This window comes from Pollicipes pollicipes, unplaced genomic scaffold (assembly GCF_011947565.3).
Source record: "Pollicipes pollicipes isolate AB1234 unplaced genomic scaffold, Ppol_2.1 Scaffold_6052;HRSCAF=7182_pilon_pilon_pilon, whole genome shotgun sequence".
Taxonomy (NCBI): Eukaryota; Metazoa; Arthropoda; class Thecostraca; order Pollicipedomorpha; family Pollicipedidae; genus Pollicipes; species Pollicipes pollicipes.
The window spans coordinates 10,704,376-10,721,775 of NW_023596805.1; the positions used below are offsets into that span (position 1 = coordinate 10,704,376).

Below are 17,400 nucleotides of genomic sequence, written 5' to 3' on the forward strand. Positions count from 1 at the left end.
GTTGTTTTTTTTTCAGGGACCGCCTCGCTTCACACAGCAGCCAGGCGGCACAGCCTGACACCCGGCCCCGTGGGCGGAGGGGCACTTCTCCCCGCTTTCAGGGACTGTCCCGCCTTACACAGCAGTAAGGCGGCACAGCCTAACATTCCTCTCCACAGGCGGAGGGGCGCCGCTCCCCGCTCGGTCCGCACCTGGCCACCAGCGCTGGAAGTCGACGGCATCGGAGGAGTTCTCCCAGATCCAGACGACCCGGCGGAAGATGTTGACACCCACGCCAGACGTATGTAGACAGCCGATGTTGGGCAGGTACTGCAGCAGTTCGCTCACAAAGTCGCTCTCCGCCTGTCCGCAGACGCAGTAGCCGAGTGGGTTAACGTGGCCGGCTTGTCACACAAAATCCGGGTTCATTTTTAGCGGCAGGTGACCTTCATAGGTCCTGGCTCCGCCTGTGGTGTCGGCGCTCATGAACTCAGGAAGTGCATGGCTCAATACTGCAACAGTGTGTCGGTGGGCTGATGTCAGCCCGATGTCGGCAGTGGCGGCGGGTGGGTCGGTCCGGCGGAGGACGCGGTGGCTCTCAGAGTCTGCTCTGGTCATACCTGCAGGGTCCGTTGAGAGGATCGGCAGGAGCGGTATGTGGTCTGGCGGTCCGTTGGAAGGCTTGGTGGCCCTCCGAGTCTGTTGAGGGGATCAACAGGAGCGGTATGGTGGGAGATGAAGGAGCCAACCGCATAGTTTGGGGTTGTGCAGCTCAGAGCTAGGATCCGGGGTCCGGGATCCGGGGGACTCCCCAGCTGTGCAGGCAGTAATACGCCGCCCAGTGTGCATCCGAGCCTAAATATGTGTGTCAAAGTCTAAAAGTAAATGCATATCTGTTTATTCTATTCATCGACCAGGGCAATAGCTCGGGTCAAGTTGAAGCCTTCCACACATCGGACAAGGAAAGAGATGTGATCAAGATGACAGCGAGTACAAACAGAGTAGCAAGCAGGTGAACACTGCAACACGCGGCATGGCAAGGCATCTATATCATGAAGTGACGGCCACGCCACGCCGGCCATGCGGGGGCAACGTTTGTCTGTCATAGAAACGGGTTAAATCAGAATTCACATGATAATTCATGATATCCAAGTACATTCATGGATTTTTTGCGATTTTTTCAGCGCATTATTATGGAAGAAATCTCCAGCACCTGCCATGTTTCACATACAGATCTCTCCAGCAACACATCGCCGTGGGGGCAGTGCGAAGCCGGAATAAACTGGCTCAAATCACAAGGCGGCGGCTGTCGACACCCACCTGGCTCTCGATGGCGAGCAGGCTGCCGCCCTCCCTCTCGCAGGTCATCAGGGCGTCTTGACGTGACGTGGGCTGGGTAGGGTGGACCTTATAGCAGTGCTCCTCGAACAAAGTGTAGCCCTCCGGGCATGACGAGAGTGTGTTCTCCTCGCAGCGGACACCTGGCGCGCGGCGAATGGCACAGATCAGTGAATGTCCCCATATGGGACCCCTGAAGTGGGTTACCTACTGCGCGGCCGCCACGGAAAGAATAATTGGAAGAGGAATTGAAAGTGGGAAACTATAGAATGTTTTTGGTGTTAGTTCGACGGGAGGGAGCAGAAAGTTTAGTACTGAGGACGCCTAGCGTCCTCGAGGAGGGCCGCACGTTCCGCGTGATTCGACTGATGGCTGACAACACGGCCTTTGTGTGTTTAAATCACAGCTATGATCGAAAGTGTCCCATGGTGGGTCATGGGTGGCTGCTGCAGGGTAGCAAACCGGGATAGCACGCATAGTCCTAAAGCGAGCAGAATGGTTAAATGGGAACAACTAAGCGCGATATCTAGATGATACGCCTGAATTACGAACCCACGACTTTGCAGGTGTCCTGCGCTCTCTTCTGACACTCGTAAATGTGCATCTCATCGCCCGTGCAGTCCAGCGACAGCAGACGGTTGCTCTTGTCCAGCTTGAAGCGGAGAGATGTCTTCATGCTCAGTTGTTTCGAGCCTCTGGCAAAAGGCATCGCGTATGTTGGTCTAAGGTGTCTCGAAATATAAAATGAGCGCATCTTTTATTGGGACCGTTCATAAGTTATGTTACATATTTCTTAGCCATTTGTAACCATTAGCCATTTGCCACTTCTGTCTGGTTATGCACTGTTGACGTCGGGAAAAAAGTTCCTAAGCAAAGTTGAAGCAATCAAACCTCACGCGCCACAAACGCACCGGCCCAGAATAGAAACATTACTCAAAAGGAACGTCCAGTTAGTTCCTAATTGAGCTACAGATGCATTCGTAGTTATTTTCTTATTGGTGTTTAAGGATGCACCGACTACTGAGCTCATTTTGCGCCCATATTGAGCAAGAGATGAAAACCATTAACGGGCGTGTCGCCGACTAGCGGATGAAGCCAGCGCTCTCCGACTTTAGGGAAGGTAAATAGTTTTCGTGGATATTTTGGCACGATTTGCACCCCCACCTGAACGTAGCTGTCCCATTACCCTTCCTTTTAAGGTTTGTGCACGCTCTTAAAAGGCGCTCCCCGTGCATCACGTGACTTATGGACGGCCCCAAAAAGGGAATGGAACAATGCTAGCTAAGAAACGTGAAGGTTCCAGCGTACACTGGCTGTGGGAAGTCGAGGTCTCAGTGTACACTGGCTGTGTGAGGTCGAGGTCTCAGCGCGCACTGACTGTGTGGAATCGGGGTCTCAGTGTAAACTGGCTGCGGAAAGTCGAGGTCTCAGCGTAAACTGGCTGTGCCAAGTCGAGGTATCAGCGTGCACTGCCTGTGTGAAGTCGAGGTGCCAGCGTACACTGACTGTGTGAGCCTGGGGTCCCAGCGCGCACTGGCTGTGTGATGCTGAGGTCCCAGCGCACAGTGGCTGTGTGATGCCGAGGTCCCAGCGCACACTGGCTGTGTGATGCTGAGGTCCCAGCGCACAGTGGCTGTGTGATGCTGGGGTCCCAGCGCACACTGGCTGTGCGAAGTCGAGGTCTCAGCGTGCACTGCCTGTGTGAAGTCGAGGTGCCAGCGTACACTGACTGTGTGATGCCGAGGTCCCAGCGCACAGTGGCTGTGTGATGCTGAGGTCCCAGCGCACACCGACCGTGTGAATCCCAGGTCCCAGCAGACACTGACCTTGTGAATCCCAGGTCCCAGCAGACAGTGTCAGCCATGTGATGATCGAAGCCGTTCTCGCAGATGTGGTTCCACTGGCCCTCGTGGTACAGCTGAACATAACCCTGCCGAAGGCGCGCGAGCAGCGTGACTGACTGACCTGACTGACTTGTCCAGACTTTAAGCATGGAACAATGCGAGTACATGCTGACATGGCTTGACCAAACTAATGGACCGTGTTCCTGTACACAAGCAGCCACGGGTATGAGCATTTAAGCGGATTAAACCCACATTAGACCTCGCAAATACCAACCGAGATCACGATGTCAAATAAAGTCTTCGAGACATGCGTGCAGTCTTGTCAGTCCCGGCACGTTCCCTCAGGCAATGGGGGAAATGCGGGTGTTACCCGGATTCGTTCCATGAAACGCCGTAGGTGGATTTGATGATAACCTTTTCCAGAGATAAGGACGGCATCCTTTCTACTCTATCCCATTCCTGTCTCTTCCTCCTCCGCCCGTCCCTGCTCCAATTTCAGTGAGAGGTACGGCATCCTTTCTCCAGGCTCAGTGAGAGGTGCAGCGTCCCTGATCCAGGGTCAGTGAGAGCTGTGGCGTCGCTGCTCCAGGGTCAGCGAGAGGTACGGCGTCCCTGCTCCAGGCTCATTGAGAGGTGCGGACCGAACGAACGGGCTCCACTGTCACGGACTCCGCCACCAGACCCACCTGGGCGATGGAGCGGCCGCCGCGGATGCGGAGTCGCTGGCCCGACGGTGGCGCCATCACGGCGCCGAACCTTGAGCGGGCAGCGACACCTGCCGAGCCAGACGGACCGAACCGCGCGAACTCCGAGATGTCGATCATGGGCGCCTGCACCCCTGCCAGGAGCATGCAGCGGTTACGGAACGGCCTGCGATTGGAGAGCGGTCGGAAATTACGAAACAGTTGCTGTGTGTGGGCGTGCTGGTATGTATCTGGGAGAATATGTTTCCTTTTGGTGTGAATGCTAATTTGCCAATGACGGACACGTTGGTCAGTCGATCGGCCATAGTGCGCAGCTTCTGGACGACCAGTCCCTTCAAAACGGCGACAAGATTCAGTATGAGGCATGGGCGCATCGATTCATATTTACCCGGGATGAGCTTCGGAAATAGTGGAGAACTGCTCTCAATGCAATTGTTTTCGGAAACACTGCCTTACGTGGAGATGCTGAACGCGTGCTGCGTGGTCCAGGAGCAGTATTACAAGGAATGTTTGTCGGGGATCCAGCCCACCATCGTGACAAACTGAGAGTCTCACGAGCGTGAAAAATTACAGAGCCCTTTAAAATTGACCGGGGACCAATGACGTCATGTGGTGGTGGTGATTTCATGTTTTAGGGCTCGTCGGCATCGGGCCATTTTGCGCTCCCCATGGCCTCAACGGCTTGAGCGTATATCACGGACCCATAGAAATGGCACAGCATAATGTATGTAGCTTTAAAGTTTGTCATTTTCAACAACAAAAAATGGGGAACCTGGTGACTGAAATTCCAGGACAGCGGTTCATGAGGCCGTATGGAGCTCAACACCAAAGCACGATCCCGTGAATCGGTGAGTTCCTGGGTCCGCTCCCGCTACATAAAAGGAAGGAAGGAGTGCATATTTTGCTCAACCATTTTGAGAAATTATCCCCATTGACTGCCGAGAACGTGTATCTGAATCATGTAAAATCGGGAGAATAGTGCTGAGCCACGTCTCAAAGGCGTAAAAAAGCTCATGACAGGAAACTTTTGTCAATCCCTAAACCATCCCTCACTGTGTACCTAATCGGCCATGACGACGTTGCGTCTGCGTTCCACAAACCAAACTACAGAGCGGCACTCCAGGATACACACACGCTCCAGTCAGCCCCCCCCCCCCCCCAACCCCAACCCCCTCTGCGTGCACATCAAGAGATCAGCCGTCTGATGGGCGCCCTGGCTGCGAGACACGCCTCATTGCGCAACTGCCCACGTGAAAATACCGCGCGCTCGCCAGAGCGACGTCGCTGACGTCACAGGCAGCGCCTGTTCGCTCGGCCGTGTCGGCAGCAGCTTGCGCCACTCACTGTCACGCTGCACGCAGCGAACTTTGTGCGGAAAGTCGCACTTCTCCGTGTGGCAGTTGAACAGCGTTCCCGGAGCGCAGCGCTGCACGTGGCCGCGGCCGTTCCAGCAGTTAAGAAACTCTCCGCACCTGCCGGTAACACAACCAGTGACGTCACACACTGCTCCGCGTATATGTACCGTCAGCCTGTGCAACAATAGGGTTTACGCTGCGCATGGCACGTGTTCTGGTGACGTCACACGTTCGTTTGATCTCCTTCGGTGCGAGCTGAATAAAGTAAAATAATTAATGGGAAAACATTCCGTTTATGAACCTACCACAAGCAACACCACCCCCACCCCCAACCCCCGCCACAAAAAGACCAAAATCATGAAATTTCGCGTTTCAACAAGTGCTATGTATACAAATGTTACTGCTGTAACTATGCTATCACTGTTGAAGCACCGGGCATCCGTGTTGTTACGCTCAATGTTCGGTGAGCAACACTGAGTGAGTGCGTCCCGAACGCGTCCCGTGGCGTCTGAGGCCGAGGCGCCGCCCTTCCGGAGGTCGGTCGGCACACACCTGCCCGGCACGGCGAACATGCCGGCCGGCAGCGGACACTGCGAGGAGACGCTGCCGTCCGGGTTGATGCTGGCGGTGGGACGCTCCATGACTGAGGGCGTCAGTGGAGGCAGCGTGGAGGCGGCGCTCACCTGGTCCACAGAGCCTGCGGCGGCGGACGGGGTCACAGGGGTCAGGGGTCAGGCATCGGAGCGGAGTATCACCTGGTCTGCGGAGCCTGCGGTCACAGACAGGGTCACAGGGATCAGCGGTCAGGCATCGGAGCGGAGGATCACCTGGTCCACAGGGCCTGCGGCGGCGGACGGGGTCACAGGGGTCAAGGTCAGGCACCGGAGCGGAGGATCACCTGGTCCGCGGAGCCTGCAGCCGCGGACAAGGTCACAGGGATCAGGGGTCAAGCACCAGAGCGGATAGTCACCTGGGCCGCGGTGCGTGCGGTCGCGGACAGGGTCACAGGGGGCAGGGGTCAGTCACAGACTACCGGCCTCGTCACAAAGGTCTGGTGCTGTGTCACCAGTCTCAGACTGCACAAAAAGGTCCGCGGTCACGCCCCGACCAGCCAGTGACATGTCGGATGTCGCATCACCAATCCCACGGAATCACGAGTCAATGTCGTACGCAGGTCATGCCCAAGGTCAAGCACAAGGTCAGCCGCCCCCTTGACGTCCACTTGGCACATGCCCGGAGTTGGCCTCATATTCCCTGTGACCTATTTCCTGGACTTACTGGCAGCAGAGCACCGCCTCCAGCTGTAAATAAACGGATCGTGCTCCACAATCAAAACAAGCGAAAAAACTGTCCGAGATGAATGCTTACTCAGGGTCACAATACCATGAGGATTGATATATATTTGGTCCCCCTCTGATCTGTTGCTATCCGGTCATGATTTCCACGTCATTATTTTTCTTCTTACTACATGATGCGAATACAGAGTAAAGCTTGTGCCTTAAATCGACACCAAGAACATGTCGCCTGTTATCACCCTGCCATGGATCTTACGAATGTCTTTCAACATCCCGCGGATCAAAATACTCCACAATAGACGCATATCACCGCTTCTAGTTACCACTTTATATCTAATATCCATAACCCATAACTAATATCCAAGTGGATCTGACGCCTCCGAACACTCTACGGAGCTCCACATCATTCGAGCGATCGCCGCCAGTTCTAACCAGCCGTCGATTCCATCAGCCTGACCCGAGTGGATCTCGCCACTCTTCAACGCCCTGTGAAACTCATCATCCTCACACCACTGTCTCTCGTCGCTCTTCATCACCCTCGAACCTCTTCACCCTCACGCGCAGCTGCTACCCTCACCGTCGTACAGCTCGAAGTCGTCGACGCAGCGGACCTCGTGCGGGAAGTTGCAGGTGGTGCTGCGGTAGTCGAACAGCGTGCCCGGCGAACAGGAGCGCACGTAGCCCGTGTTGAACGAGCACTCGAGGTACTTGCCGCATTGGCGCATGATCGGGAACCTGCCAACCGGGGGACTGCGTTGGTCCGAGACGCCGGACTCTTTCTGAGGGGCTGTGGAGTTGGTCACCAGCGCATGAGGACTTCCGGCCCCGCCCTCAGCGACATACCGAGCTGTGACGGCAACTTCCACATGAAGTAGCCACACATCACTGACATCCGCCGACAGTTCGACATCGTTTGGCGTCTGCATGCTCCTGCTGACAATGCGTGACATCTGGCGCATCGACACCGACGCGCGGTCGCACACCTACAGCACTCATCAGCCGGTCTGGAGCGCGAGACAGCGAGGCCGACCTCCACGAGGCGGTGACGTCTGACCTGCCGGTTGGCCGTGGACACTGCCGGCCCACGTTAGCGCCCATCTCCATGACGACAGGCGTGCCGTCCCGAGTGGTGACCGGCGACGGCCGGCTGCCCGCGCTGCGGAGGTCGCCACCAGATGGCAGCACGCCCACCAGCGGCAGGTTCGAGTTGCGCTGTTGCTCCCGCCGCCGCTGGTCGTACCTGGCGGTAACAGGTCAGCCGTCAGCTGAGAGCGGTGACTGGCCCTGACTGAACGACCGCTGACGGTCCAGTGTCAGTTGAGACAGCGCGAGTCTGGCTGGCGCACATCTGACGGATGTCGCTCGGTTCGGCTGCCATCCAGCCACCCCCGCTTCAGGCGTTCCATTTACTCGCCGGCTTAATCTCAAGGTTGCAGTTTAAGCGCTTTGGCCTAAATTTATTCACCATATGTGAGACACGGTGGGATTTAGTCAGTGCACCGCTGCTTAGTTTGTCATGCAAGCCTTCGCGATTCTGCGAGCATCCATATTTCTTGGTCATTCATCACCACCCAGGAAGTCCATTTCGCGACACCACAATCTCCTGTTGCCTTTGTGGCAGACAAACCCGGAACACCTCTCGCAGGAAGCACCGCCGTCGCGCTGCCTGAGGACACCGCACCCCGACACCGCACGCTGCGCCCACGCGTCGCGTCGCGCCACTGTCACTAGACTTACCGGAAGTTGCGCTGTGACTTCCGAGTGGTGATAACGGGCGTCAACTGCTTCTTCCGGTTCGGGTCTGCTCCCGGTGCGCGTGCCCCTCCGCCCCTGCACCGAACGAGGGGTCAGGTCGGGTCACTGATTACCCCCGCATGAACGGAGGGGATGCGCCAGGTCACTGATCGCCCCCGGGGATACATGAGGTTGCCTGTCACCTCAGCATGTGCAGAAGGTCACGTCAGGAAGTCACTAGCCGCCTTTTGATAATACTTCACGGTCCAGTACACAAAGTGATCGTGGCTTGCGTGGTGTTCTGTGTTGTTGCGCACGCGCTCATCTTGCCACGCATCTTCCGCTCTTGAGCCACAGTGGCAACTGCGCCGCAAACGCTCGGCCGATTTCAAAAGGAATGATAGTAGGATGCAGATCTGAACGAATTTCAAGGCACGCAAAATCTCAGCGAACATGACATGGCTGATTCATGAGCAGCAATCGTGCCAAATGTCCTGGCGGCAGTGTTTTCCGTTTAGACTCAGTGTCTTCCGGATGACTTAACATGCGACGTCACATAATGCCAGGGTGCGCTCGAAACAAACTGAAGCGAGACGCTTTAGGAACGTCGTCAACTGACAGTCATGCGGAGTACCTTGTGAGAAGTTAATCATCCTTTCCTGCCTCATCCTCTGTCCTTGACCTGGGTGTGTCGCTGCGCGACATGGCTGCACTCACCTGAAAAGGCTCTTCTGCTGCCGGGGGTTGTGCACCACCAACGGCGGTCTGGTGCTAGTGGTGGTGCGGTCCTTATACGACGGATACTCGGGGTTGTCAGGAAACAATATCTGGCAACAACACAAGACGGCATGTCAATGTGTTATGCTGATGTCTATGTAAGTACAATTCGGTTCATCAACGGGCTGAATGATGATACGCAAATTTAGATAGCGATTTCCCATGGCCGGATGCTTGTGAGCAGGGTTAACCTTTGTCAGCCTCGGTGGTTTTATCACCTTGCATAGCGTGCTAGGTGGCATATAACATATCCCCGTCACCGCACCTCAACCCTGATCTCCAACCCCAGCCCCAGCAATTCGCTCAGATGGAACATTATGATCAGGGAAGCAGCGAGTTGATGTCATGTACTGCATGCTCGCAAGAAAAAAGAGAACAGTAGAAAGAGCATCAGTTATACAGTTTTCTTTCGATGATTCTAAACGCAATATGATAATGGGCTGTCACAAAAGTGACGAAACGTCCAACGAAATAGGAGTTCCAAAACGAATGTTTTGGAGTCGATTCTTTCCATGCGTTTCGACAGCGTTAACACTCAGCTTTCTCGGAAGGTGGATGTCCACCACACCCACCGATCACCTTCTATCCCACGCCTATATCACGTCACGTTGAGTCATACCACCTCAAACAACTTTTGGAACATCTCACAGCTCATCATGTCGACGAGTTGAGCTGGCTGAGATCTGAGTATGTTGTCATTTACCTCCAAGGGGCGTTAACGTCATCTGGGGCCCCTGGGTCTCCATCACCACCTTGACATGGTCTGACCCGCGACATTGTCGGTGCAGTTATTCTGTGCTATCTTTAAAACCGTGACTTATGTGACCAAGGTCTTGTGTCACTTCCACCTAGTAATCTGCATGCGCATACAGCGGTACTTTTGGCGTAAACTCACATATGAATTGTGCTGCCATAAAAAGTCAGCATGTTTTGGCATGCTTTGCACTATGACATAATTTGATCTTGACATTGCGTGATCTTACTGTTACTATATACCAATAGTTGCGTTCTAGTTCAAAGTTTGTTAACTGCCAGGGTCTTTTTTGAGAGAGATGTGCGACATGGGATACGGAACGGCATTGCCTAAAATTACTCTGACAAAGCGCTGGGCACTGTCGATAAAAAATGGCTCAACCTGCAGCAAGATGCAACAAAACCTATGGCTTCCAGAACTCGACCCGCTTTTTATTAAAGTTATCGGGGAATAGGTCGCTATATGAATAGGAAGCTGCCTTAGTGTCATCCTGCAACAGTTAGCATAATGGGTCGGCATTCCGAAGGTATGCACATCATCACCCGTTGGTCGATCCAAATTTCCTGCCCAGCTGTAGTCCGTCGGCAATTCTAGCTCATCAAAGCTGAAAACGCTTGAGGAAAACTGCGCAACCTGCGCGAACATAGAATGATCCCAGCCATAAGAATCTAGTATTTTTGGGAACGTATTAAATCTTAATGCTTGTGAAAACCCTTTTCACCATTTCATTCTATTAGATATATATATATATATATATATATATATATATATATATATATATATATACATATATATTAGATATGGATCGACCTAGCTGTCAGATGTGAAATTCACGAAAAGTGCAATGAACCAGAGTGAAACCCACCATTTCTCCTCAAATCTATTCAAATCGCTAGCGGGCTTCGCTATAGGAGCGTGTTTGTTTCGTTTCCATGCATGGCTTGCTGCCATTTTATGTCGCGAATTGACCGGTTGACGGATTACGAAAACGGTTCCGGAGTAATATTTTCCCGGCTACTTTGATACACCTGACAACAGTCTATGGATTACGCTCCTGTTTGTTCTAGTTTTTGTGCATTTCAGATTTGATAACAAATCAGGTTTGTGCCTACTAATGTTGATGTGAAATGGTCGATGCAACCTCTTCACAGCCTCACTGTAGCTGTCGAAGCCACGAGAAGATAAGGTGCACAACCATAGCATTACATTCTTGAAGCGCTTATTTTCCACTATTTTGCTGTGCATACTATTGAGGACGAGGTCATAGCTCGGTAACTTGGAGAGTAATGATTGAAATTCACATTAGGCATAAAAAGGTTTAATAGCACACTAAGCAAACTTGATCGGGATCCGTTAAACGGTTCCGCACGTAGCGTGAAATGCTCGAAAGGCGACTTACGCCTAGCGACGGTTGACGTTCTAGTGCGGCGGCAAGTGGCCGCCGAACAAGCCCGGTGCTGACACTCTCAGCTGCTTGTCCCGTGCCCCCCCCCCCCCCCCCCTCCCTCTGCCCCTGGCTTGTCCGTGGGCAGTGCAGTGGCGGCTGCAGTGCAGTGCAGTGCAGTGGCTGCAGTGGCAGCTGCAGTGCATCACCAGTAATTGCGATGTGATGCAAACCAATAATGTGTCGAGCGACGATACGTTCTCGTGTCCGCTGACCGCTACCATTATCAGCTACTTTCCACGAACAAAGAGTCATGCAGTTGAACAGCACTAGCCGATTTCGGTCAGTTTGGTTGGAGACCGGAATTCCCGTGACGTCACAGTCAGTCTGTTTATGCTCCAGCAGAGTTCAATGTCGGTAACGCCGCCGGGTTCACTCTGTTGCAATCATCAAATTGACCCTGATGGCAACAATCAAGCGCAAGCCAGCCAAACTCGTGAGCCGTCATCGCTCTGTGTTTTAAAAACGATAGGAACGTTGTTTGACCGGTGCCCGTCTGTCACATCATATCACTCATGTTGAAAGTCATTGACTAATTTTACGCATTGGAATAATGTTGCACTTTGCGCGATAGCAGGGGGTATCGGTGGTCATATGGTGCATTATGTTCGCTTGCGAACTGTGAAAGGGCAACTAGCCATTGATGTACCTGAAATGACATTTTCAAAATAGTATTTGCATTCATGTAAAGCGACGTGGTCAAAAGACCAGCGGTTGCATACCCAGTACATTTGTAACATCCCTCCCTGCCAGACCTCTGTGACCTATGACCTCCGCTCCGGTCGAGGTCATGTCATTCGCCGTCTTGTCCATCAGCAGAGCAGACTGAAGGGGCGCTCTCAGCTGACACAATACTTGTGTCACACCGCGTCACAAAGCACAACTGTGGCGTGAATCAGCCCTCAGGACCGGTTATGCTTATCGCTCAGCGGGTCGCCGGTCACCAGGGCCTTCAGTGTCGCACGCAAGACGAGTCCCTGTCCAGCGAAGCGCGCTGGCGACATGTGCAGCGCGCGGAAAACGCAATCCAAAAGTAGCCGAGGATGAAAAAGAGGACAGGAAAACGGATCGTCGCAGGCGGGTGAAGGACGACTGGGACAGGAAACCGCTGCACGCCACATCGCTATCTGCAGCTGCAGCGATCGGCGTCAGCGAGCTCGGCTAAGGGAGCTACGAGCTAGCCGAGCTCAAGAAGAGACGAACTAGCCTCGTGAGGAGCGCTCTCGCAAACGCTCACCGGCTCGGCAGTCAGGACGGTGAAGAGCAGCAGCAGCGACAGCAGCGGCAACAGCAGCTTCACCCTCATGGTGGCACCCGTACGACCCAAGGTCACTGATCACCGCTCGCAGCACGGACACCGGTGTGACACGCGACCCTGACTGTCACCGCGTGACGACTGTGACGAACCGAGACGCGCCGCCCGCGCTCCACCACTGCTCTAGCCCACTCCAGCGCCTCCGTATAAATAAACACCTCGGGGCCGCGGGCAAAAAGAGGGTAACGCCTGCGTGTCACTCTCTGGTCACATTTTCCTGAATATAATGGGAGACGATACGCTAGTGCAGTGGGAAGGATATCAGTTAAAATTAGCTGTGCGTAGATTAGCCGGATAGTCTTGCATCGGTCTGGTACCACTGACGATGTGATATGCGTTCGTTAATCCAGGTTCAATTACATAAGCATAACTCAGAATTTCCTATTCATAAAACGTTTGGCAACGTGCAGGGTGTACGTATTGCGTTGTAGGTGAAACGATGGCCGCAGCAAACACAGCGACAAAATACTTATGACTTTACCGATTTTACATAAAAGTGTAAAATTACCAGTCGTTACCTCTTACCTCTTACCTCTACCTCTACCTTACCAGTCGTTACCTTACCTCTCCCGTCCACAACGTGTTATATATCACAAAATGATGCAAACGCTCAGTTCACATAAGTAGACAATGACACGGTGCGAACCTGTCATTTCAGAGTCGGAGAATATATAGTTTACCATGATACAGTACAGACACTCCTTAATCATGACTGGTAGCAGCAGAATTGTTGGCTTCATTCCCCGTTGATGAAGCTGAATCACGACTGCTTGCAACGTTTTCTTCGGGTGTGATTGAAATTTCTTTCAGTAGGTTCATTAATAATCATGGAATAGCGAGAACGCTTAATTTACACTGTGGTTAAGCGTATAGCGAAGAAAGTATAAATGCTGCCATTGATAACCCCCTGATCTGCAAATAAAATGCAAACCATTGATGCCTTACGCGGCAAGTAAGGCCCTTCACGTAAAATGTAGTGACCAGTGTGTCGCTTTAGTACAGGGGATAGGCTTAGCATTTTTTCTTTTTGAAGTAGCAGCTGTGAATTTAACTAGCTGAAGTTTCTGATATTTTGAGTGATAAGGATCTCGCAATGGCGCTCTACGACCAGGGTACGCACGTAGAGTGCAAGAAGTAAGCACGTGCTTGCCTACGTAGGTGTTGACTGCTAGTGAGATTAGAAAGGAAAACGTATGGCGATCGTCTGCATAAAGGACGGTGCGGTAAGTGTGTGCTTCCCGGTCGGTCAAATTAGCTGCTTGACCAGCGAGAGCTTCCTTACCATATGGCAAAGGTAATATCAGAACAGACCGGTGGAAGCAGACATGTAATTGCCCACGTTCGGACCGTTCTAGCCCCGAAAGCATTTTGAAATAAAAATTGAGAGACAGTGAACAGTGGCACAAAATCCTCGGCACCTGTTTATGCATGCATGAATCATATGCGCCCTGGATCGGTTGAAGGAGGGGGGGGGGGGGTGACATACCGGTAGCATGTAACAGATTTAGGCATGTACCGAAGACTGGATTTGAATATCCGGCGAGATACCGGATAAGCCGGACAATACCAAATACCTCGGCGAATTATCCGGCCGCACATTCTATCATGAGGCACTTCAGTGCAGGCATGCCTCATAGGAAGGGATGTTTGCTCTGACGCTGGTCCAAGTCCGTGTTGATTCTTGGCCAGGTAAAGATCTCATTTTTGAATTGAGCAGTGCCGTTCATGCCTTGTTCAAATATTTAATCATTTCAATTTCCCTGGTTCATACAACTTATCGTATGCCATCAGTGTCAGCCTGACAAAGCCCAGTTCAGTTTGTAAATCCAGACACGATCCCATCCGGCTCAGCTCATGATTGCCTCTTTATCTGGCCGGTTCTTCGGCCCGTATTCATTGGTATTATAAAACAAGGTGTAAAAATTGCACATAAAACTGGCATATTTTTGAACATCTCGCTCGTTTGCATGGTATGATATCACACCACACCGCGTGTGAACTTTGTCGTTAGCCTGCGCTGGCTTGACAGCACCGAACTCGTATTTAATGCGTGGACTGTGATGCAAGCTGAACAAGATTCAATATCTCGGATCCACTAATGCGTGGACTGTGATGCAAGCTGAACAAGATTCAATATCTCGGATCCACTAATGCGTGGACTGTGATGCAAGCTGAACAAGATTCAATATCTCGGATCCACTAACGCGTGGACTGCGATGCAAGCTGAACAAGATTCAGTATCTCGGATCCACTAATGCGTGGACTGTGATGCAAGCTGAACAAGATTCAGTATCTCGGATCCACCGGTTGACATGGATAATCCGGGCGGATTCCGGATAGCAGAAAACTTCAGTATCCAACCGGATTGTTCGAGCCGACAGTTCGACGGGACCAGACAATTCTTTAACAAAACCGAGATGAAAATGCCGGCGTTGAAATCTCTCATCTCGGTTAATATTATTCATGGCGCCATCGTGTCAGCCTGTATGATGTTGCGAGACTGAGATAGATGACCGAATCCATCGCGAAACTTGATGAACATTCGGTTGAATAGAATGTTTACCCACCAAACACAACCTAGGTGGTGTTCATTCTCCAACTTTTTCTCTGAAAGATGCCACAGTTTTCTCGAAACGGCCTTCTGGGCGTTGAAACACCAAAGCCTGATCCCGTTATAATTCAGTATCAGGTCTTCCTGTCCGTCCATAAAACTGTATAGACTAACGGGTCTGTGCCCCTTCCCCCCCCCCCCTGATTACCAGTCCGGCGGTGACTGACGGTGACTGCGTTATTCCTTTATTTTCTAAGGGGAATGCACACCGTCACGAACTTTTATGGAACGCGGCGACTGTTACTCATGCCGCGGTTGCCCATATGCAGAGACCGCAGCGCTGTGTCGCGCGCGCTCGGCGCTGTGACGCTGCGGAAGCACCTCTGCCGCTGTCCAGGATATCCTGCTCGAACTTGAGCTGTCGCAAACATCGAAGATCCGTCATGGATCATGCGCCGCGGCTCAGGGAGCGTGCTATGACTCAAGAATGCCTATCGGTACGCATAGAGGGCGGATTGGGGAGCGCCGTGGATTGCGGCAGCGACGCGACTCCTGTCAGCCAGCCTGTCCTCGCAAGCCAGGCTGTCCTCGCCAGTCAGCGCGTCCTCGTCAGCCAGCCTGTCCTCGTCAGCCAGCCTGTCCTCGTCAGCCAGCCTGTCCTCGTCAGCGATCCTGTCCCCGTCAGCCAGCCTGTCCCCGTCAGCCAGCCTGTCCTCGTCAGCCAGCCTGTCCTCGTAAGCCAGCCTGTCCTCGCGCGGCGTGGCTCTGCATGCTCTCAACGTCAGACGAGTCGTGACCGACGCATCCTGGAACAAAAGATGCCCCCCTGCGTCGTGATGGATGGGTGCCATGACCATGCCGTTTTCCGTTGGACGCGTCTTTTTATCAAGACAGAGGGAACTCCGGGTGACGCATACGCACCACATACGCCACATCTGCCTGACGTCCCTGCGTGGAAGCGGCCTCTGTTTGTGGTCTCAGATATCCACTTCTGGACGGCCTCCTTCCCCTGCTGGCCCAACGTGACTCAGGGTCTCGCGTGATGGTGAACCGCTGATTCGGGGCGCACAACAGGATGTCCGGTTTGGTCTTGGAAACGCTGCGGTTCAGCGAATGAATTCGGCTGATCCCGACTCTCGTGCTCACTGGAAGCCCTACGCACAAACTTAACAGCTGCATGAAAGTGTTCGTCGCGCATCGGTCAAATTTACGAGCAAAATGCCACCTGAATGTGAGATTCATTGTTCCAAAGATCGACACATGATTCGGTTGGTCTTGCGTCGTCTGTGAACCTAGGAAACTGTGAAAGAGCGCGCAGCTGTAATATAAACACGGAATATGTGTAGAGAAACACAATCTTTCGGCACTGGGACCATTAGCAGGATTTTGCGGCGTGCCAGAGATTTCGTGTTCGACATTTTTAGTGTCTGTGACATGAAATGACGGTAGTGATCGGTAACAAAGTCGGCTTTGGAAAGCCCGGATGTGGCCACAAGGACCGCAAGCTGGCCCCAGCTACATGCAGAGAAAGCAAAGCTGGGGGATGCTCCCCAATAGGTGCGTCAAATAGCCACGGGAGACGGACAGCTGTGCAGACGATGTGCGGAAATGCAGACCTTTTCCGAAGTGATTTTGTCACCCACCACCTCTCGTGTGCACGCGCGTTCGTGCCACACGTGTTGACGCACGAAGTGAGCGAGCAGACTTGGGACAGTGGGAACATTCGAGGAGGTCAGGCCAGTTTGTCCAAGGTTTGTCCAGTTGCAAGGCTTGCACACGAAATCCTAGGCGGCAGCTTTGAAAGCAGGTAAAAGTGGCAAGTGAGACGGTCGATCTGGATGGTCGCGGCTGAAAAGCGCGCGAGGCATGGCGTCGTTGGCGTTATGAAGAGGACTGGATATCTTTCGTACGGTATATAAATCACGTGGTCTCGTTAAGACATTGCTGCAACTGACTTGTGGTTGCAATGCATGTCGTTTATCGCATTTTATCATTTGACTCCGAGCAGAGGAAGGATGCAAGGAAGGGGCCTTCCTGAGATAATGCATCTGACGAATGTGCCAATCTGGACAATCTCATCCGAAGTGTAATTTAAAGTTCAAGGTGGACCAGCCGTCCATCAAAATAGTGTCCGAGGATGATGATTTCGAAAAAAATGTAATTTTAGTATCAGATAACTGATATCTACATTTAATAAGCCCAGTCACTACTCGCATAACTCCATTCTCACAGTCGAATCGAAGAAAGAAGATGATCGTGGGTAGACATTGTGTGTCTGCTTTACATACGTTAAGATGAATGATAATTTGC

The 17,400-nt window shown here is 52.7% G+C and overlaps 1 protein-coding gene across 1 annotated transcript in view; it reads right to left on the reverse strand.

The window, feature by feature from the left end:
- Positions 1-12,642, reverse strand: part of LOC119104777 (serine protease svh-1) — a 33,216-nt gene extending 20,574 nt beyond the window's left edge. Inside the window, exons 1-12 of the mRNA XM_037228498.1 lie at positions 12,462-12,642; positions 8,967-9,076; positions 8,253-8,345; positions 7,570-7,755; positions 7,093-7,250; positions 5,773-5,917; positions 5,210-5,337; positions 3,848-3,999; positions 3,144-3,247; positions 1,870-2,012; positions 1,300-1,460; positions 192-342 (exon numbers count right to left, since the gene is read on the reverse strand). Coding sequence (XP_037084393.1) covers positions 192-342; positions 1,300-1,460; positions 1,870-2,012; positions 3,144-3,247; positions 3,848-3,999; positions 5,210-5,337; positions 5,773-5,917; positions 7,093-7,250; positions 7,570-7,755; positions 8,253-8,345; positions 8,967-9,076; positions 12,462-12,530 — 1,600 coding nt within the window. The 5' untranslated portion in view covers positions 12,531-12,642. The remainder of the gene's footprint in view (positions 1-191; positions 343-1,299; positions 1,461-1,869; positions 2,013-3,143; positions 3,248-3,847; positions 4,000-5,209; positions 5,338-5,772; positions 5,918-7,092; positions 7,251-7,569; positions 7,756-8,252; positions 8,346-8,966; positions 9,077-12,461) is intronic.
- Between the last annotated feature and the right edge of the window lie 4,758 nt (positions 12,643-17,400).